The 21756-nt window shown below is 39.3% G+C and overlaps 1 protein-coding gene and 1 long non-coding RNA gene across 20 annotated transcripts in view; one reads left to right on the top strand and one right to left on the bottom strand.

The window, feature by feature from the left end:
* The window catches only part of LOC105451635 (ankyrin-3-like), an 85845-nt gene that overhangs the window by 38609 nt on the left and 25480 nt on the right, over nt 1–21756 (top strand). For 11 of the 19 annotated variants that reach the window (XR_974613.1, XR_974607.1, XR_974603.1 and 8 more), the window contains 14 exons: nt 8514–8642; nt 9061–9166; nt 11193–11270; nt 13961–14185; nt 14373–14533; nt 14620–14831; nt 15118–15322; nt 16838–17027; nt 17131–17266; nt 17372–17702; nt 17814–18017; nt 18943–19181; nt 19513–19561; nt 19955–20182. Coding sequence is in view for 16 of the 19 variants with exons in the window: in XM_011692317.1 (XP_011690619.1) it covers nt 8514–8642; nt 9061–9166; nt 11193–11270; nt 13961–14185; nt 14373–14533; nt 14620–14831; nt 15118–15322; nt 16838–17027; nt 17131–17266; nt 17372–17702; nt 17814–18017; nt 18943–19181; nt 19513–19561; nt 19955–20182 (2493 nt within the window). In the remaining 3 variants the exon portion in view is untranslated. Of the gene's footprint in view, nt 1–844; nt 2294–3782; nt 4777–4971; nt 5115–7150; nt 7337–8513; nt 8643–8673; nt 8869–9060; nt 9167–11192; nt 11271–12234; nt 12253–13960; nt 14186–14372; nt 14534–14619; nt 14832–15117; nt 15323–15542; nt 15898–16837; nt 17028–17130; nt 17267–17371; nt 17703–17813; nt 18018–18942; nt 19182–19512; nt 19562–19954; nt 20183–21756 lie in introns of those variants that run through there. The other 8 variants (XM_011692303.1, XM_011692287.1, XM_011692294.1 and 5 more) reach the window with 8 other exon arrangements.
* LOC105451629 lies at nt 5672–7144 on the bottom strand. Its single transcript, XR_974601.1, has 2 exons — nt 6972–7144; nt 5672–6623 (listed from the first exon to the last, which is right to left on the bottom strand). It is a non-coding gene; the product is annotated as an uncharacterized LOC105451629 (long non-coding RNA).

Here is a 21756-nt window from a genome sequence, read left to right as displayed (position 1 = left end):
ATAAACGATATTCTTTCATTACCGTGGCTTTGTTCAACAATCAATGAAGCAATCGAAGCGACGGTTCTTGCTTTTATTTATTGGAACAAATATCTAAAAGAATGCGAATTAACGTGTCGAAAGATCCACTGCCGCAAATAAAAAATCATACAAGACGCTATTAGAAGATATGAATAATAAAAAATGCGAACTGTGTGCAACGTCAATGTTTACAGGCAGATACTTTGAAACACAAGACTTCTCAGCAAAATTAAAATTAAATTCAATTCTCGCCTCATATAGAGAATCAGACTCAACTAGAATACATAATCTTTTTGGGGAAATCGGACTGGATCTTATAATTGCCAGTATATAATTTCGGTATATAATTCCCAAAAAATTTTTTAGATACCACACGATTTAATACGAACAAAATTTTATTTTTTTCTCATTTATTCACACGAGGTTTATGCTCAATCTATCTGATCTAGTGACTCTCGGACTTATTCTCGGATTTTTTTAGTTTTTCGCACTTACACGCGTCGAAAGTGTCAAAAGCGATGAACGCACGGAATCGTTCGCGACTATGTCGGAAGTAGAGAGGCACATGAATTTAACTCTGCAGGGGGGACTTGGTCCTCTGGTTGACTTTACGTACGTTATAAAAGCGATGGAGAACAGGGCGTGCGGCTACCGTTAATGCAATTTACATAATAACGAGCTGCGCGATCGTTATACCAGCCGACCGAAGCGCGCGCTTCGACGTCGTCCTCGTCGACGTCGCGTCGTCATCATCATCGTCGTAGTTGTACCTACCACACGGTACCGCCCTCCACTTCGACAGCTACCTGTTATGCAACCGCCGGCGTGCGTATCGCAGCCGCGGTTATTAGTGCAGTCAGTCCAACCCCTGCCGCCTGGCGTGCCGCCAAACACGGATCCCGCGGACCGAAATAATCTTTGTATTTATATAACGTTACACGCGCGGTGGTCGTTGATTAAGAGGAGGAAGAACAGAGAAGAAATAAAGCGTGCGAATTGTAACGCATTCACACACGCGTCGACGTGCCCACGCTTGGCCGCGTGTATCTTGGTGAAAGATATCGCGTCCGTAGAGCGCGTTTTTCAACGGGGTCGATCATAATATCATTGAATATATCGATGAACTTGAGAAAAAATTGTCGAGGAACTAACTCTCTTCATTCCATGAAAAAAAAAGGACTATTTCTTCCGAAACTTTGTTCCCGCTAACTGACGAACGACAAGTAATTCCATTCTGTTATCTCATGCTGCGCAACAGCTTTTTATCTTTTTTTTCCCACGGTGAACTTCGACCTATGTAACGTCGTCGCGATACGTTACAAATTGGCTTTATCTACTAATTGGCGCCGCTACGATTTGATCGACACGTAAATCGCTGGTGAAGTACGCTCCTCTCGCGTACCCTCGTCGTAACCTTCTCCCCGGCGCTAAGAAAGGCGCCGCGATGCCGATCGGATACTCCGACGCGGTAAATAAAGTGGCGGGAAAAGCTCAAAGGCAGCTACTATTATAAAATTGGTGATTCACGGAATGAGGTCACGTTCCTAGCGAGCCAGTTGCCGGTCGAACCTGTATCAATCTTCCCCGAGCAGTCGCTGTTCCTGACCCCCGTTCGACGCCCACCGCCATTCGAGCACGCGCGCGAAAATAAAGGAAGTATTCAACGCGCCCGTGCTTAACGCAATTAAACGAATTGGATCTAATCGAGTGGATGCTTAGCCGCCGGTCGACCCATCGACCGTGTGCCAGTGTGCGGTATTCAAAGTGAGGCCACGGCCTGCGAACTGATAAGCCGTCGCGCGATAAGGAGCGAAGGACCGAGTCAAGTCGCGTCGATCGATTTCCTGAAAAAAAAAAAAAAGAAAAAGATAATAATAAAGAAAGGAAAACGTACCGACAACGCGACACATTGCCGGTTATCGCCCTGCAATCTCACCCGCGGTAGAAATCTCAATGTAAAAATATATCGGTCGTTGCATTTTCTATATTCGTTCCGGGCCACCTGCATATCGAGTACACACGTTGCACGCGAAGTTCCGGATGGGCTATCGGACGGCGCGTCGCGATAGTGCATCAGTGCGCTAACGACGCTCGAGAAGATACGGAACGTTTCCTCCAGGAGGGAGATTCGGCGGAACGAATTCTACGAGAGGGAAAAAGAAAGAGCGCGGGTGAAACGCATCAGCGAGCATGGCTAAGGGAAGAGCGAAGAAAAAGGGATTCACGTGCGGCTGTTCGTGCGGGTGTGGCAGCAGGAACAGTGACGTATTATGTAAATATCGTGCATCTGTTGCGTTACACCGCCGCTTATGCCACCGCAGCCGTCCATCCGCAACGTTCACATACGATCCTCCCGATCCCGATCGCTCGCGCGAGCGAGCGGAAATCGCGAAGCAGGCGAACGCGAATTTATCTCTCCTTTGACCATTTAGGGTGAAACGCTATTCCCTTATACCGGACATCAGGCGGATCATAATGTAGAATCTTGTAATATAGGATATTTATTATCGATCAAATAAAATGCTTTGAAAAATGTCGAGAAAAGCAAGTGGGATCTGTATGGATTCCTTTAAGATCACTTTACGCTTTGTGACTTGAGTCTTTATAAATTTTCCAATCGGAATCCAATTTCAATGCGATCGTGCAAAAGTGATGCAAAAAATTTCTTTACAAAACAATGGCTTTGCGTTAAGTTTTCTTCGATAACTGATGCTTACTAACAACGATAACGTGTGCCGCGCCACGCGACTGTGTTGTCATAACGTTAAGTACGTTAACGAACGTTAAATACTAACTTCCCACGGGCCTTTGTTCATACGACATAACACATTCTTGTAATTAAACATTATCTAGTTATGTCTAGAGTTCTACGTCATCAAGCTTTACGTCATCAGCTCGAGGTACTAATTAAGCTGATTTATTTTTCCGATGTATCTTATATGCGATGCAATTTTTTCATCGCATTTATAATTTTAAATTGGTTTAAAAATATATTAGTTGCGTATTAATGAGAAGTATCTTGAAGATCTGCAATAAATTATGAGCTCGAAGAAAATTTTTTTATTACGTTATTTTTCATTAAGTAGATTTATTATGTTGTCTTCAAGAGTTTTTTTTAGTTTATTAGAAATAATTAGGTTTTCAAAATTCCACGTTACAAAAGACAAGATTTTTTTTTTATCTTTATACGTACAATAATAATTTATTTTTATAAAGAACAATACATCCAAGCAGCAAAAATCTGCAAATTATAGTAAATATTTCAGTATGCATAAAAAATGCAGAGTAAATCGGACACAGATAATTAAATGTGCTAAGATGTACATCCCGGAATATCTCGAAACCCTATAGAGGAGGCAACATATGTTCAACACGTTTCACGTGTTACTCTTGTGTATTTACTGACGCCGGTGTTACTATTACGTGATAATCGAAGTGCTTACGAAGAGATAACAGACCACGCCGTGTCGCGCCACGCGACCGTGTTTTCGCAAGCACGAGAGTGGTAATGAAAGCTAAATGCCCGCGCTCTGTGGCCCATTGTTCACATCGGAATCCAAATCGGGGGCGCGTCGTAGCCGCGGAGTGAATGATGGATATCCTCGGGCGTACGCAAATATCAGGGCGCAAAGATTCCAACCCGCGGAAGGGGTATTCTCGCTCTCGAAAATTTTGATTCTGTCCTTCGCACAAAAATATTTGTAACCCAAATTGATTTAAAAAAAAGAGACAAATTTATTTTATTTATTTTAATCTTTACGTAGATGACGGATGATAAAGCGAAATAAAATTCTTGCGATGAAGGACAAGGATGAAAATAAAGGGAGGAAATTAAGAGAATTGAATTGATGTCAGAGATTTCGAAGAGAGCTTTCCAATAATCTGTTAGCTTATTAATTTATTATCTCTTTGACCGTCGATTTTTTTTCATCATGAAACAAGTGTACTGAAATACAATCGGACTGTGTTCTGTCGTAATTTCGTGTCGTAATTTTATAGAACATCGCAAACCGCAGAATCGTCCCTGATTTCGAGGGACGCTCGCAGCGCGCATTTAGCACTGAATGGCACTGTTGTTCAGATTCCCGTGTATTTCTGCACGATACACGAAGTACAGAGGCATTTAAATGCGAAATAATTTTACGATTTCAAGAGAAAAACAGGATTTATGATTTCGACGCGAGAAATCGACGACGCGAAAATTATTTGCCGCGCTAATTAGCACTCTACGCTCGATCGCATCGAATGCCGCGTCGTTTGCGGATTACATCTGCATTTTCCTTGGAAGTTATAGCGCTCGCGTGTGGATGACGATCTCCATTATGTTTTACGTTACGACTTCGTGTTTGTATCCGTTGTTATCGCGCGAGTAATGCAAATTAATCGGCAGATGAGACCATCTTCGTCCCTCCTAATACCAGCGCATTCCAAGGCGGGTGTGATTTACGATTCGCGCGATTGCCGCGAACGAGCAGGCTAGACGAACGAACGAATGAACGAATGAACGAACGAACGAACGCGCCAAGACTCGACTTCGTATCGCGAGGTATCGCCAGACTCGCGAGACTCGGATAAAAACATTATTCGCATGCAGCGCGCGTTTCGCTGCCTCGCGCCGCGCGTTCAGTGCCACGCGTTGCGTCCGCGGAAAACGCATCGTCCGTCCGTCCGCTCGTGAAGAGAAGTCGCAGGAGGGAAGGAGAGAAAGAGAGAGAAAAAGAACGGACGTGCATTGTTATCGCGCAACGGGATCAGGTACGATCGCCACGATCGTCTTCCTGCGACGCCGGAAGATCCGGACGCCGAATACGGACGCCGTGGATCGTGATTCCGGCCGTGTCGAGGCGGCCGAGCGTCGTCGCGTTTAATAGAGCGGACCGAGGAACGTGACCCGGTGATACGCTACTACTGTTACGATATACGGCTTACTGTTATACTACGTGCGCGAACGCGACAATGAAGCGGACGAAGGCTCTCCCCCCGTCAATGACACTGGAGGGTGTGAATGATGGTATCGCGCGACGACAACACGCGACGGCTGAACTCAAGGGCGCCGGAACTCGGCCGTCGGAAGAGGAGCGCACTCGCGAATCGTAACGCTTCGACTTTCGGCTCTTCCGGCGAATTAATTTTAGCGCCTACGCACACACATCCACATATTTATGACCGCGATAAAGTCGCGTTAGTCGCGTATCGTAGCCGGGTTAATTGCCGTTGCCCGCGGCGAGTAACTGGGTCGGTCGGACTGGCGAACGAATAACAAACGTCGAGGAAAATCATCCTGTTAATGGTCTCATGGCGTTAACAAACGCTCCGTTAATCCCGACGCGAAGCTCCGTGATATAAAATGATATGGCGCTTAGTGGTAGTGTTGCGTAAGATCTAACCGCTTCCGCATTTTTCTCTCGTTTCTTGCTTCGCGTCGAACCTGCAGGCGACGACGACGCGCGACGCACCGCGAAGGAAATTAATTCGCCGAGGCTGCAGTTTTATTCGAATCAGAATTAATCGAATGAAATCTCTCGAACGAAGTCTAGAATGAATTCTGATACGGCGACTTATTTTGCAAGATATTACCAAAGTTCATTTTTTGCATAACATCGTGTCGTCACTCGTCGCCAGTGATAAACGCGGATCACCGCGAGCGATACGACAGATCGATAAACGATTTTTGCAGAGAAAAAACGTTGCGAAAAAAGTTTCATGTATCTCTGGCGCCAACGGGTTTTAGCGACCGACTAACACGAAGCTGACACGATCGTTGAAACGTACTTCGTCGCGTGTTGTCGAAACGACGTGATTTTGCGGCGATACGATTACGCCGCATGAATAAAAAGGTCGGTGTTACGCGATCGAAGGAGAAGGTTTTTCCGGCACGCCTTGACTTCTCTCGTCCCTGAACGTGCACCGTTGAATCTTTCATCGGCGGTTTTACGAGCGGCGCACTAATCTGATTAATCGCCGCGCTTAAAACAAGCGCGTTGTATCTTTTTCTCTCTCTCTCTCTCTCTCTCTTTCTCTTTGATTGCGATTAATGTGCTATTCTCGTGCATGACGTCGCGCGCGTCAACGTTTTAACTGCACTCAACGAGATTCGACGTGATTATTGTATAGCTTGCCATTTCGCTGGCGTAGTTCGCAACAGAAGATATATAGGTCACTGCCTATGAGGTCGCGCGTAGACAGAAGCGGTGGCTTTTCAAGAAGAAGAGAGAAAGAGAATGAGAATGAAAGATGGAGAGAGAGAGAGAGAGAAAGAGAGAAGCGGAATCGCCGCAGCTCTTCGGCCACCATGTCCTTGAACATCGTTAAAATTAGCGCTTCTACGTTACAGTTCTTCTGCGGCACGCGCTATCGTCGTTCGTTCGCCGTTTCGAATGTTTACATTAATTTTAGATATTAACGGGCAACACCGCGAGTTCCGCGGATAGCTCGTGACGTCACGTTATGGGCGAACCATAAGGGAATGGGGTAACGGCAGAACTGGAGCAGATCTTCCTAGAACTGCGCCGAAATCGTCGTGAAATGTAGATCAGGAATGTCCTCGAAGAGCACGAACGTCAGCGTGCCAAAGATATTCGCGTCGAATTCGTTGCATTCCGCTGAAAAACAATGATACTGAACAAAACTTGGATCACTTGAATTTGAAAAACTATATTAATTGAGCCATCGATCAAAAAATTTGCATCATTAACCGTCAATTCTGATTTCTTTTCTATTATTATGTATCATATATTTTTATATCTTAATTGTATTTTCTTATTATATTTTTTATATAATATTTTTTATAATATATTCATTTTTTTACATGTTATAATAAATTATTATCAACGCGCTCTTGCAACAGTCTCTGCCGCACGTGCGTGTTGATCGTTTATTAATCGTCTTTGCTTTCGCATTAGTCATAGGTGATTCTATTTAGAGAGATAATAATAATTCTCATGAGATACCTAAGATGAACAAACACAATGTTTATCGGAATAATTCTCGAGTAAAAGAATGCGATTGTCAAACACAGTCTCGACATTAGTCTTCGGCATTAAGCCGCGCGAACTTAATTTGTGATTATGGTTACGGTACGGCAATGAGACGTTGTGGGAGGCGAATTTGTAGGCTGACCGTTCATTAGATAATCATGGCCTACATTCTTGGAATATCTGATAACGCGGGATCGTAAAGCGAGCGGGTCTCAGTCGCATGAAAAATGTGATACGGTTCGTACACGTCCCAGCCGGCATCCCACCGAATTACGCTCGTTTATATGTGCCTCTTGGGTGTGAGAGATGTATTCAACCGTGACCCCAATTGACAGAAGGTATGACGTGATTTCGCGACACCCTGCCGTTATGTACGTGGCACCGTGCGATATATCTGTAAACCTCCCCGATTTCTGGAATAAAATTCGCCGAAACCTAACCTGTTAGATGTCTGGCCTGTAGGTGATAAAAAAAAATGTTTCTTCATATGTACAATATTAAATATAAAATTAAAAAAAAATATTTAATGTGAGAGGCGTTTTGGATTTAGAATCAAATTGGCAAAAGGAAAAATTTATTCACTTTAGGTACGATCTTATTGTAAATATACTACGAGAAAACGCAATATTTTAATAAACATTTCTATGCACATATATCACTTGATTAGTTTAATTATGTGCACATATACTGCAATTTTTCTCTATAACTATCCTATTGTGTTGCTGTTATCACATTGTTATTAAAGAATTTATTTAATTCGCATAATTTCTATCTTTCGTACCATGAGATGCTCAAAACGGAGTATATAAATTACAGACTTGTTACATTATAGTTACGAATAATTATTCGAAAAATTGTTCGAAGATCATCATTTTAGACAATAATAATTTTTGTTGTACGATTGAAGATTGATGGGGTTGAAGTGAAAGTAACACTGCATGCGATTGAAAATCCATTGCAAGATTAAAAGTAACCATTACAACATGCGCGGCAGCTCTGTTTTCCATTCGGATCAACGATCGAGTGGTGTCTGCGATTTGAAACACTCGAGGACTATTGAAATAATTTAGAACATATCGCCCGATATACATTTAATCCGGCGCGATAACGCGTTTCTATTTCGTACAAGAATTAATAGAACCTGTCCTCCCAGCGGCGATCATACACAATTTTGATTTATTTAGCGAAAACTCTGAAATCATTGGACAAATCCACGTGTCCCCTTACAGAAACATTAAACTACAACAAGATCTCGCTTCTTCAGCTTGACTGCAACGTACTTGGCGATGGTTTCTTCCTTATTTGCAGGCTCACATAACTCATATTTTCACTTCTATACGCATATTCCCGTAGAGAATATACATATCTGCGAATATACCCTCACATATTGTACAGTTCATTTGAACTCGGTAATACTTCAAAATATACGAGAGCCTCATCCGACTCTTCGGGCTTTCTCGCGCTTGCCAAACCGCGCCCATCCGTTCGTCTTATTAAGCCTAATATTTATCGCAGGTGAGGATCCAATGCTCAGCGACCAACAGCAATACCGATACATGACTGTTGACGACATGAAGTCCATGGGGGATGACTCGATGCGCGTGAACGTGACGGACGACGAGAGAGATAATCGACATTCCGGAGGTAAGTAAACATGTCGACTGCGACTTCACGTTCGGTTCGTCAGGTATCAGTCAGAATAATATCGTCAAGGCGTTGCCTGTGCTTTCGAGTCTTTCGCGTTAATTATTGGAAATTTATGCTAAAAATTAGACTCGAAATTCGTTTCACGTATTTTGTTCGCGAAATTTTTAAACGATTCTACATGCATGTGGAGTCTATCTAATCTATCGTTTATGTAATTCTGGTGGTAATTCGATAATTTTGCTATTTTGGTAGATTACACGAGAAACGCGAGATAGCAGCTGTACATGTTTCTGTAGCACTTAATATTCCGCAACGTATCACAGAACCGAACGTTCGATTACTCTGCACATCGCGTTAATCAGATTAGATCATCCTCAGGAAATAAATTTAACGTGCATGGCAATGTGTTTTCTAGCGCCAACCATAACAGACATGATTACGAAAGAACATTATCAACGTACAAACGCGGCCAATCTTAAGCCAGACAATGTAGACATCAATAGGCATCCTGTGCATGTCGGGTACGTAAAATTATATATCTACTTTTTTCTAGCTCATTTCAACTTTATTAATTAATTTGAAAATTATTATAAAATATTAAAATGATAAAGTCTATAAACCTAAAAAGGTACATTTTTGCACTGCATTGGAGAGTTGTGCAACAAATTTTACTACAAATATTAAATTTCAACAATTTTTCATACTTAATTAAATCGTAATATAAAGAATGTAACATAAAGAATTTTAAAGTGTTCATATCGTCCAATCATAATCATTTTTTAAGGCAAATATCTCTTTTTAATGATAATTAAGATATAAAAAAAGCATTAATTAGCAAGATCAAATTACAATTGCATGGTTTGCCGTGATAAGCATATTTAATATTGAAATTATAACATTACGACATGCTCAAAATTCGACGCATGTTGTTGATGATCTAATATTTGCGGGTTTAAAATTTATTTGAAAGTGAGAAAAGTGTCTTGCATACACATGTAAAAAAATTGAAAACTTTACTTATATTCGGTGTCAAAATTTTGCTCAGTTTTACACGCACCAACCTTTCTCTATTGTAAATCACGGGGATCTTAAATGGGACAAATATTGTTATTCAATATTACGAGAAATGTAATCCGCGATATTACGCGGCCTTGCACTTCGGTATACATATCGCGATTGACACTGTATTGGTACTACGAAACAATAATGATGTGTATTATAGTATGATATAGTTGTGTGTTGGTGAAAGTTTCCTGCTGTGATTAACCCTACAAATGGATTGGACTTGATAAATTACTTACATAATTACGTTAATTTTACTATCTTAATTTCTGATTGATAATAAAGCGAATCTCATATAATTACAAGCAATACGGTCGATAATTTTTTTCACTATTATTTTATTTCGGACATTATTTTCTTAGTCGAGATTATTTGTTATTGATAAAACCGTCATCAATAAAAATATTATTGAATGGTCATGTTTGTGAAATAATATCAATGAAATATTAAATTCGAAAAAATGAAATTGTGCACTTTGCAAATTCGGATAAAAATATACACATGATTGTGCACACGTAAATTTCACATTCGTTCCCATGTGAAGCTTAAAGATTATAGAGATTTATATCACCATTATCAGCGTATACGATCATTGATAGCTTGTCTGTGCCTAATATCCATATGCCACAATGGATGTTATTTTATTCAAGTTGCGTGCAATATATTTGCATAATCACTCAAGTGCATTAGGTTTACGAAGCACGTGGTATACATTAACTCAGCACTATTCTAAAAAAAGACTTTTTTGATGTAAGTGTACCCGATTGTGGAAAGAAGAGTGGTGTGGCACGTATATGAAATTCTAGCTGAAATATCTCGATGCTCACGAAATATACTCACGTTTGCTCATTGAAAATATGTATATAAGTTAACTAGTTGTACTGTGAGATATAAAATAATCATGTATATAGAAGATCGTAACGCGTAACAGACGTAATATCGAAACACGGATTTTCGTGATAGTATACATATATTATTCATCATGAATTTTTACTACAATTTGTTTTATTTAATATTCGTGATAGGACTTGCGATAGTTATTCAGCCAGCTCGACAGGAACGCTTGATGTTCTCGTTACAGCCTGCTTGTTCGTAGCGGAGTTCGATTACTTAGTGTTTAGCATGCTGTTTTTCACATCTCACTTGGATGAACGATTCTTTGACCGATGTAATTTCGTTTATCACTGGCGATTTGTACTAACCGCCCGACTAGTTTGAACAGAGTGAGGAATGTTCGCGATGAGGAATTTTTCTCCCCTCACGTAAAAACGTTTCCGTCTGTCTGTTTAACAATGATGCAACATACTCGATCGAGTGCATTTCTGCACGTGGCACTGTGCGTTTAAAAGGAAAGCACAGGGCACTTCTCTAATGACTTAAAATGAATGCAATGACAACAGAAGAGAGTGCTACTTAAACAAGCAAGCATGAGCATGATAAGCGAGATTATTTGGTTAATTAAAATCGGTTTTGTTCTGAGAACAGCGAGTCTCTAGAGTCCTTATGCACCTCGCTGGCAGCTCTCGGTATCGCACCGAAGGGACAAGGAATGTGGAGGGACAGGTACACCTTATGTATATATTTTACGTATATATCTTCCTTTTCCTGTCGAATAAAACAAGTCTTCTTGCTTTATAAATTTTGCATAATGTAAAACGTAATTATTATTAGCGACGATGAACATTAATAATAACTGTAAAAAAGGGAAGTTTTATTTATTATTTAGAAATAATGGTGCAGTTATAGCGATCTGTCCGAAGACGGACGAGACTTATAAGAGAAAGAATCGTTCTTCCAACAAATTGTTGAATAGAAATGTAGCAAGTAGGAGATTTCAACGTTGCTGCCGCTGGATGTTTTTCTCTCATATAATTAATTTGAGTTGAATTATTTCGCGCGGATTATACGCTCGACGAAATCTGTTGCACTAATTACATAATTAATTTGATAATAATTTCGAAATGATTTCTCAATTGGTAAATGTTGACTCGAATTGAAGTTGACTCGTACACGGTGTACAATTCGAGATTACAACAGATTTCGTCATTATTTCAAATTTTTTTCCGCGAGGTATACCTTCTTTTCGCAGAGTGTGAGTGTGTATTATGTTTCTCTTTTTCTCTCTCTACTATAATACATAATTATTATTGTTCTTCTCGTTTCGTAGTCATGTACAATAGAAAAGTGGCTTGCGTGTGATGAGTGCACTTTACGAAGTGATCAGCGAGTGATCATCATCGTCATCATTATCATTATCATCATCATCATCATCATCACGAACAGGAGCACATTTTACGAAAAACGAAACAAAAATGAAGTAGAAACCAAGTAAATAAAGAATCAGACGTTTCGTGCTGATTGTTAATTTGATTTAGCGAACAAAAACTTTGTAAAAATGTGCTAAAATTAGGGATATATCATCTCTCTATTATACCATCTCATCATCATGTTTATGAACGAATGAATACTAACGCGTTTTTTATTTTGTTCCCGATCCTCTCTGTTATTTTATTTGCGCTACTCGCAGAATTCCACAGTGGAGAAAGTAAGTGATCTTCTCATCAATCTTAGCTTCTGCAGTTTGCCGTGTATATACATCACCCCCTTCGATTTTTTTTCGAATATTTCTCCTTCTGTCGTTACACACAGCCTATATTTGTCGCCGCACAATCCCCTGTAGCCGCTGATTTTTATTATTCTTAGAAATATCGTACATCACATACGTTGCTCAGCGAACACAGCTCGTTTAACGATCGTCGAAAGATGAGTCACAGAACAAATTCGATCTCTTGAGAAATCAGTAAAACTTAACGTGAAAAAATGCACAATGAATGAAGCAGCACATACGCGCGTCTTGCTAGTTATCTCGAATTTTCCACGCTCTTGGCGGTTAATTATTCGGTAAAAACGTAATCGCGGTTTACAGATATACGTCGACAAATCTAGATGGAATTTAAAATGATGAGGAGGAAAGAAGAAACAAATTAACTGCGGCTATTCTTTAATAACGTCATACTCGTATAGCCGCAACAACCGACACCGAGTGTCAATATCGCGGAAAACGTCCTTGTCGAGCTCGTGTTCGCTGCGCGATGTGCATTGCACAATTCTCCTGTGAATATTTCACAGGCTCATCAGTGGGACTCTCAACGCCGGTATCGCGCACAGTATGCGATAGTTGAGAGCGACTGAATGGAACCAATTCGTTTGAATCGAGTTAGATGACACTTTCGTTGCCTTCAATGTCGGTAGTTTGACGCTTGCGGCTGTATTCACATCCATCCGACAGACACCTTACGTAGGAATACCCATAGAATTGGCCTACATATCGTAGCCGTTTTATTTATCTCTTATTTTGCCACATACACACTTCCATACCTGGTGCAACTCGTTGTCATCTTATAGAAATGTTCACACAGATTCGACCTGTATAGATAGCTGTTTTATTTATCTCTTATTTTGCCCATATACACCTCATTGTCGTATATAATCTTACTATCTTATTCACATTACATTAAGTCAAAGTAATTATTATATTTACGCACGACAATTTATAAGTGTCGTAATACGAATTATCTCACTGTAAGAAAGACACGTTACAGCTGATAATATCACGGTGTTAACCGAACCACATTGTCTCTAAATTTTAACAATAATCTCATGAGATCGTCCATAATCTCCGATTCATGGATATCACGCTTATAGTACAATTTTTCGAGGATTATGCTTTTGGCTTTGCGCACTTTTTCGCAACAGTTAATTCACGTCAGCGAATTATACAGTGCATTGTGACTGACATTAATGTTAAAATTATATCATATATGTAAGCCTAATTTTTAATTTTCTACCATGGTATCGGTTTATTGCGAATTCCGCGAAATTTTGATCAAACGTAGCTATAACAATTGGAAATAATATTCTCTAATTTTTTTATATTATTTACTGCGGGATATTTCAGAATGCATATTACGTATGATAAAATCATTCTATTTTTATACAAAAATTAAATGTAAATTGCTGTAAACGTTGATAACTGAACGAAACGATAGCACGCGCGCGTTTGACAAAAATAATGTCAACACACGTATTTTGAGTACATAAAATAGACCTTTTGACTGTGTGCATCTCTTGTAAGCAGCCTCCACATACATATATAATGCAATTTTTTATTGCAATTTTTTATATTATTCCGGACGATTCCTCGCAAGATATCGTAAGTAAACGAACGTAACATATCCTCAAAATCTCCTCAGCTTCCTGGTTTCCTTCTTGGTGGACGCGAGAGGCGGTGCGATGCGCGGATGCAGACACAGTGGCGTCCGCGTGATTGTTCCACCGCGTAAGGCCGCGATGCCTATGCGCGTTACGTGTAGATACCTGAGGAGAGATAAATTGACCAACCCACCGCCTTTAATGGAGGGAGAAGCGTTGGCCAGCCGTATCCTCGAATTGGGTCCTGTGGGCGCAAAATTCTTGGGGTAGGTTCATTAGATGTCTTTTCACGATTTTATTTTTTCATTCGAGTCGCCTGTGGCATACACTTTACATATTTTCGAACGATAAGTGTAAAATAATTGAAGAATTGCTTATTAGAATAATACACTTTATTATACAGTTGCTTCTGGCGACAGATCCTCCAAACGTTAAGAAATTTTTCGTGTGTAGCCCCGTTATCATAGAGGTGCCACATTTTGCATCGCTGCGCGGAAAGGAACGGGAAATAGTGATTCTACGATCGGACAACGGAGAGACCTGGCGCGAGCACACCTTGGAAGCCAGCGAGGAGGCTGTCCAGGATGTGCTTAACGAGAGCTTTGAGGGAGAAGGTACGATTCAAGCAACTTCCCGTGATTCCTGAATGACACGGCAAACACTGGAGCTAATGGACCATCCGCATCATTTACCTTTTCAGAGCTAAGCCAGCTAGAAGATCTCCAGACGTCTCGTATCGTAAGGATACTCACCGTAGATTTCCCACATTATTTCGCGGTGGTATCTCGCATCCGGCAAGAGGTCCACGCGGTTGGTCCTGAAGGCGGTACCGTGTCGTCATCCGCTGTTCCACAAGTACAAGCTGTCTTCCCGCAAGCGGCTCTTACTAAGAAGATCAGAGTCGGTCTACAGGTAATTGTTCTTTTTTTTTTTCATATTTCATCGATTAAATATATTTACATTTACAAATCCTTGACATTTAATTACGATTAATTACTTACGATAGGCGAAAAAACTGTTTATTTAAATCTCCCACAAAATTTTTAATCACCTATGTCTCACATTATAAATTAAGACATTGATACTTTTGATTTAAAAAACAAAAAAAAAATAATTTGTTATACCTAATAATATTCTGTAAAGATTTTTCCAAGTTATTTATTCTATTTAACAAAGCTGTATTATTTTCTTCATATAGGCACACCCTATACCGGCGGATCTCGTGGCCAAGTTACTTGGAAACAGAGTAGCTGTGTCGCCGATCGTTACCGTCGAACCGAGACGAAGGAAGTTCCACAAGCCGATAACTTTAACTATTCCAGTACCACAGGCGGCCAATAAGGGCATGATCAACCAGTATTCCGGAGACGCGCCGACTTTGAGACTCCTGTGCAGCATAACTGGTAATATATGCTTGCACGTAACATTGTAGAGCAGCGTACCGTCTTACTGGAGAATCTCTTACCGATAAACGGTTGGAATTAATATTATACGCCGCATATACACCTTTGGTGTACATATATACGCTCTTGTCGAAACTTACGTTATTGCGCATTCGGGTATCGATTTATTGTAGTTTAGTAGGCATGAAAGCAGTCGGTAGACTATCTCGTCTGTTCTCAGGTCGCTCGGGACTTCGAACCAAGTATCGTACGTTGCACGAGAAGATTGCTTAAATGGTAGCAGCACTGTTGCAACTCATTTATGTTTAGTATGGTAAACAGTCTGTACGATTCGTGACTTGCACCAACGTGTAAAGATGTTCCAGTGTGAAATTTTCACACAAAAAGGAAAATCAATTTATGTATGTGAATGTTGGAAGATATGTTTTGTCTCGTAAACAATTTTTTTTGTCCATCGTATTATCAAGAAATGTCCCGAGGACCTTCGGATAGAGATTTAAAAGGGAGATGGTAGCTGCATGTTTCATAGAAACATTTCGTTGAGTATCATTATTGTATACATATCTTGTTGTGATTCATTGTTAATGCTTGCATATTGTTAGGATTGAGTCATTTAGGTATGGATTATCAATTAAAGTAGATAACATTTTATTATACCTCTAGCCCATTGTTAAGAGCTAACTTCAAAGTTTTTGTTTCAGCACATTCGTTTGTCTGGTAATCGCTTAATGTATTAGTAATTTGTGATTTATAGAAGAGATTGTCCTCATGATTTATATATACATATATATATATATATATATATATATGTATATTGAATTATATAATGCCCTCAATACCTAATCATATAATCTAAAAAGATTTATATTATAACAATATTACATTTACACTGAATACTATCACATTTAAGTTTATTTTAATCGTAATCTTATTGAGAATATATTTCAAGTATTAATATTTTTATACAATACCCCTAAAATAGTTTCTAGGAAAAAATACACATATAATTGTTTCTGTCTTTTTAGCTTTCTTTTAATTTAATGTAATAACTTTAATCACTTTTTTATAAAATGACACATATTGATTAATATTTAGTGATATCATTTTTTTCCATTCATCACTTAATTCTTGTCTTAAATTCATACACGGTTGCTTTCTACACATTTCGTATATAGCGCTTTCTCTTGATTTTGCAAGCATTATCATTTGGTCGGTCATATATCTACTTTTATATTACACTCACACATTAATAAAACGCACCTAACAACAGTGCACTTACAGCGACCGTTTTTAAATGCGAAATTTCCTCGGGCTGATAATTATCGGTTATTAATATACCCAGCATTATTTTTACGCATATTATAGGTACTGATTCATATATCCGATCGTTAATTGCTTGTATTTAATCTCGGTCGTGCGAAAATATACCACACATATTTCACTTTTGTCACCTGCGCATTTGCAACACGGACATATTTTAATAATGTTATTGGACTTGGCATGTATGTCGTTCAGGGGGTCAGACTCGGGCAGTCTGGGAGGACGTCACAGGCTCGACGCCGTTGACCTTTGTGAAAGATTGCGTTTCCTTCACCACCACAGTTTCCGCCCGCTTCTGGTTGATGGACTGCCGTAACATTTCCGAGGCCACTAAAATGGCCACGGAACTCTACACGCACGCGACACATGTGCCCTTCATGGCTAAGTACGTTTCGACTGATGTAACGTGACACGTGAATTTTCTGTGACGAATTACACAGGTGCGAATTATACAGGAAGCAATTATTTTAATGCTTACTTTATGATAGGTTCGTCGTATTTGCAAAGCGGGTAGATCCATTGGAAGCGAGACTACGCGTATTCTGTATGACGGACGACAAAGAGGACAAAACTTTGGAGCATCAGGAACATTTTACAGAAGTTGCAAAAAGTAGAGACGTCGAGGTAACTATCGCCAATAAAAACGTAGATGATCGTTAAAGCGTTTCACGAGTTATGCGCAACTTCTCAGTCGCTTAAGATGTTATTAAATCTTATTTGATGTTGTAGGTTCTTGAAGGAAAAACGCAATACATGGAATTTTCGGGAAATCTCGTGCCCGTTCTGAAAACGGGTGAACAGCTACAATTACCGTTCAGAGCATTCAAGGAAAATAGAGTCCCGTTCACCGCGAGAATAAAGGATCCGGATGCCGCGGATATGATGGGCCGAATCATGTTTATGAGCGAGCCTAAGGTCCCGAGGGGCGAATTGCCGCAAACGCCGATCTGCACGCTGAATATTTTATTGCCGGAAAAGATATCTCCGGATACCGCGGTCTCCGAGCTTGATTTGTTGGAATTGTCAAAGAACTACAGTTTCCTACGCGATGGTGGAATAAGTACGTCAACTATAAATAATATATGATATAATAAAATGAAAATTAATTACTAACGACATTCGCTATCAAAAGCTTTCTATTTTACATGTCGAATATTAAATATATTTTCAGGCAGACCAGATGCAATACACAGAGCGACCATCCGTTTAACAGACATTGCTAATCTATTGGATAAAGATTGGGAATCACTAGCGGAAGAGTTGAATATCCCACCCAACGACGTGGCTCTAATAAAACAAGAATATCCCGACAAACCTGCGCAACAGGCTGCTGCTATGTTCAAAATTTGGCAAAACAGTGGAAACAAAGCCACAGGTGAGACATTGCGCAATTTATTTACCTTTACGTCACTAAAACTAGCGTAACGCGTTAATTTTCGATGAATGAGAGTTGCGGTAGCTTGCCTTGGTAACCTTTAAAAAACCTGTTTCTTAGCAAGGTCAATTAATTAGACACGCGCGCTATAGTTGAGTCAGGCGCGAGGAATCTTTTCTAGCAACGTAGATATGTGATGATCTCATTGTGCATTATTATGCCTGACATAAGTCTACACGCTTCGTTCCCTCTCCTTCCTTCCCGCTAATGGCATTGACTCGCACATAACTCCCAGTGTTTCTGCAATCGGCAGAAATAACAAGTGGTCGTGATTCCGCAGTACGTGATCGGCAGTCGCGCAGTGAAAGTGATTAAAATCCGAGCGTCCTCCGCCGCTTCTTTATTTGTACCGGTTTTACAAATCGCCGAATTATCTCTGAATCTGTATTACTGAGATTATTTAACATTTGACCGACATTCTTGCGATGAAATAATACATTTTTTAAGATTGCTGTTCCAAATTTTATTTTACTTAATTTAATTTTAATAAAAAAATATAGAAAAAGCGATGTTTATAACTTTATATCAAGAATATGAAAATCAGAATCATTACACAAGCGAGCTCCTATTAATATTTCGGAGATGTCCTTGCATACGTCCACAATGTGCAATTCATTCAGGTCTGTCCAAAATCGGAAAAAAGTGAACGAGAATATAATTGGTTATAAATTTTAATAATATCAATATTGATAATGTACCCTTGCGATTGAAACTTATTAACACTTGTGATACTTAAAATACATTTAAAACAGTTTGGAAAATTAAATGTATTGTAACAAATATTTTTAATATACTGATTGTGTGCATTTTTATATAAAATTTATATTGATTGATTAAAATATCACGTGTCGTCCTTTATTTGCAGGAAACACGTTAGAAAAAGCTCTTAATAAAATCGGACGAGAAGATATAGTGAACAAATGTATCTTTAATGTTGAGTTAGTGACTGACGACGTTGAAAAAGCTGTGGCGAGAGTTAGACTAGATCAGCCAGGATTTGATTCGCTAAAGGAGGAACTGGGGCCGTCGAGAAACACGTCACTTCGCCGTGATGCAACTATGGATCCTAAGATGGACCCTGATTACGAGCCTGATATGATGAAGGTGCGCATTTTATGCAAATCTGGGAGAATCTTATACATGCATAATTGTAGTGTAATTCAAATCATCATCATATGACAAAACAAATTACCATTAATAAAAGAAGACTATTTTATCGCCTGACCTTATTCTCGTTATCTAACGAAGCGCTATTATTGAGCGCAATTGAAGAAGATACGATCCGTCCACTTTATATCTTGTAATGGCTCTTTTATGTATGCTACAATAGTTAAAAGACTTATACATAACAGTAATTTACTCAAATAACTACTTCTCTATGAGTGTGGGATTCTTATAATCACCGAGATAAAGCGTCATTCTCTCTTTGTTCTAGGACTCTGAGTCAATGGAGGATCTCAGTATTACTGGCACACACGATAAACGTAAGTACAACAGCAATATCTATAAACTTAATTTTATTATTACTCGCTCTTGCATTGCGTTTTAACATTACATATACAGATTTGTCAAAAAATTGAATATTATATATTTCCTTCCATTATACTACAATACATACTGCAATGAAAAATGTGACGTCACGGCTCACAATATTTGAATGAATGATGCACGCCACGCCACAACGCGTGTTATTAGTGTCAAATACACAGAAACGTACACTTTTTTACTCGTGCTTACTTAGAAAACGTGTTAGTCAACGCTTGCCGGACAATCTTACTGCGGCCACGTATATTCGTTACATTCGTCATGCAACGTCTCACACATGAGCTCGTGTTACCTCCGTGTCTCTTCGTTTACGCATTTTCTGCACTTCACAGCCAAAGAGCACATCACAATCACAAACGGCACTGTATTCAACGGAACCTCGACCCCCATCAAAGACAAATACGCGAGCGACGAGAAAGAGCTCGGCGACATGATGGCTGATTACCTTGAGCACAAATGCCACACGGCCGACACGATGAGCAAAAAGTCGCGCGACGAACTGGACGATCCGGAGAAAAAACGCCAGAAAGCGATCGCCGATGCCAACAAGATAGTCTCTGGTAAGTAAGCTTGAAAGCGATTGGAATGAATGGTGGGTTGAGGGGCCGTGCTTACTACTACTGGCAATTAAAGAACCGGCAGTCGTTAATCGAGTTTTAGCCGAGCTACGTGCCAAATGCGGGACTACGCATTTATACATACATATACTTAAAATTCAGCAGCATGATTGGATTAATGCTGCGGGCGCACGCTTGATCCCAAGGGATCGACTTACTCGTATTAACCATGTGTCGACGAACTGCGTTTCGCCGGACTCGCTAAAGACCTCGCTAGATCGGAGATACCTTTCCTTTAGTGATATCGTGTTCATAGTTATGAAATTTATTCTTACTTAAATAACTTTTGAACAATGCACGAAATGTACAATTATATTTCTCGAATAGCTTTATACATTTATTTTATACGTGTTTGGCATCATTATCTTCTCTCTTAATCATACTATTTTTCGATAAATTTTCTTAGAGATTATTCTTTTTTATAATTTTTTTTTTTTTTTTAAAGAATTTTCTTATACATTATTTCTTCGTTTGTAAATGAATTATCGTTTGATAAGTGTCACCGTTATGCAGTTATGTCGCAAGAAATGCACACGTAATTACTCATTTAATTATATTGGCGTATAGGAACTGTATGCCAATAACGTAGTTTCTAAGTAGATATATTTCAATGCTAATCTATTTCGTACGTTTCACTTGTGACTTATTATCATCGTTTATGAAGCAAGCTTTAATTTTTACGTAAGTATTCAATCAACAATGTGCACGATCTTATTTCAGCGAAACGTTGCGGTCGAATATATGCTAATACATGAATTGCTGTAAAGGATATTATTATTGTAATATAATGATTCTGGACACGATTCACGTCAATGCATAAAATTTGTCTAAGCTTATAAAGAACACTGTACGTTTTGCAGAGTGCAAATAACGTACGTGAGCACTAAACATTCGTCTCTACGCCGTTCACTCACAGGTTCTGGAAGCCAATGCGGATCTCTTCGGAATTTTACCAGCTTGCTTTTAATATATATAACGGATTATTTTTATCTCGGCCTATATTTCAAGCAGCTATATTATACAATAATTTTTATACCTCATTTAATCATCCCCACTAATATCCTTAATACTTCGCGAACACTTTTAGATTAATTTGTTTCAGCAAGGTTTCGCTGCAATTATTTGGCGTTGCATGAATGGCCAATATGTGTGGCCCAATTGTGTGCGCGCACGGAGCAGCTGTCATTAGAAAAAATCACTAGACGTTGTCGCGTAGGCCATCAGAATATCCGTTCCGTTTGCCTATAGCTGATAGATTAAAAATTACTAAAGTCATCACTAATAAGCAATTGACTGTTGTTCTCACTTAAAACAGTAATCAAGAGTTCTTTGTGAAGCTGAATATATGTTGTTTATATTCTCTAACAGCTTCATTTTGGTATCTTTAGCGTTCATTTCACAGTTAATATTATACTAATTGAAATACATTCACAGAGAAATAGTTTGAAATTGCAAGCTACTGAGAACGTTTTAATGTAATTTATTGAAAAATCGAAGTACATATGTTAGCATTGCAC

Source organism: Wasmannia auropunctata, unplaced genomic scaffold (genome assembly GCF_000956235.1).
Source record: "Wasmannia auropunctata unplaced genomic scaffold, wasmannia.A_1.0 LD336106.1, whole genome shotgun sequence".
Lineage (NCBI taxonomy): Eukaryota > Metazoa > Arthropoda > Insecta > Hymenoptera > Formicidae > Wasmannia > Wasmannia auropunctata.
This window is presented reverse-complemented; position numbering and strand designations above follow the sequence as displayed.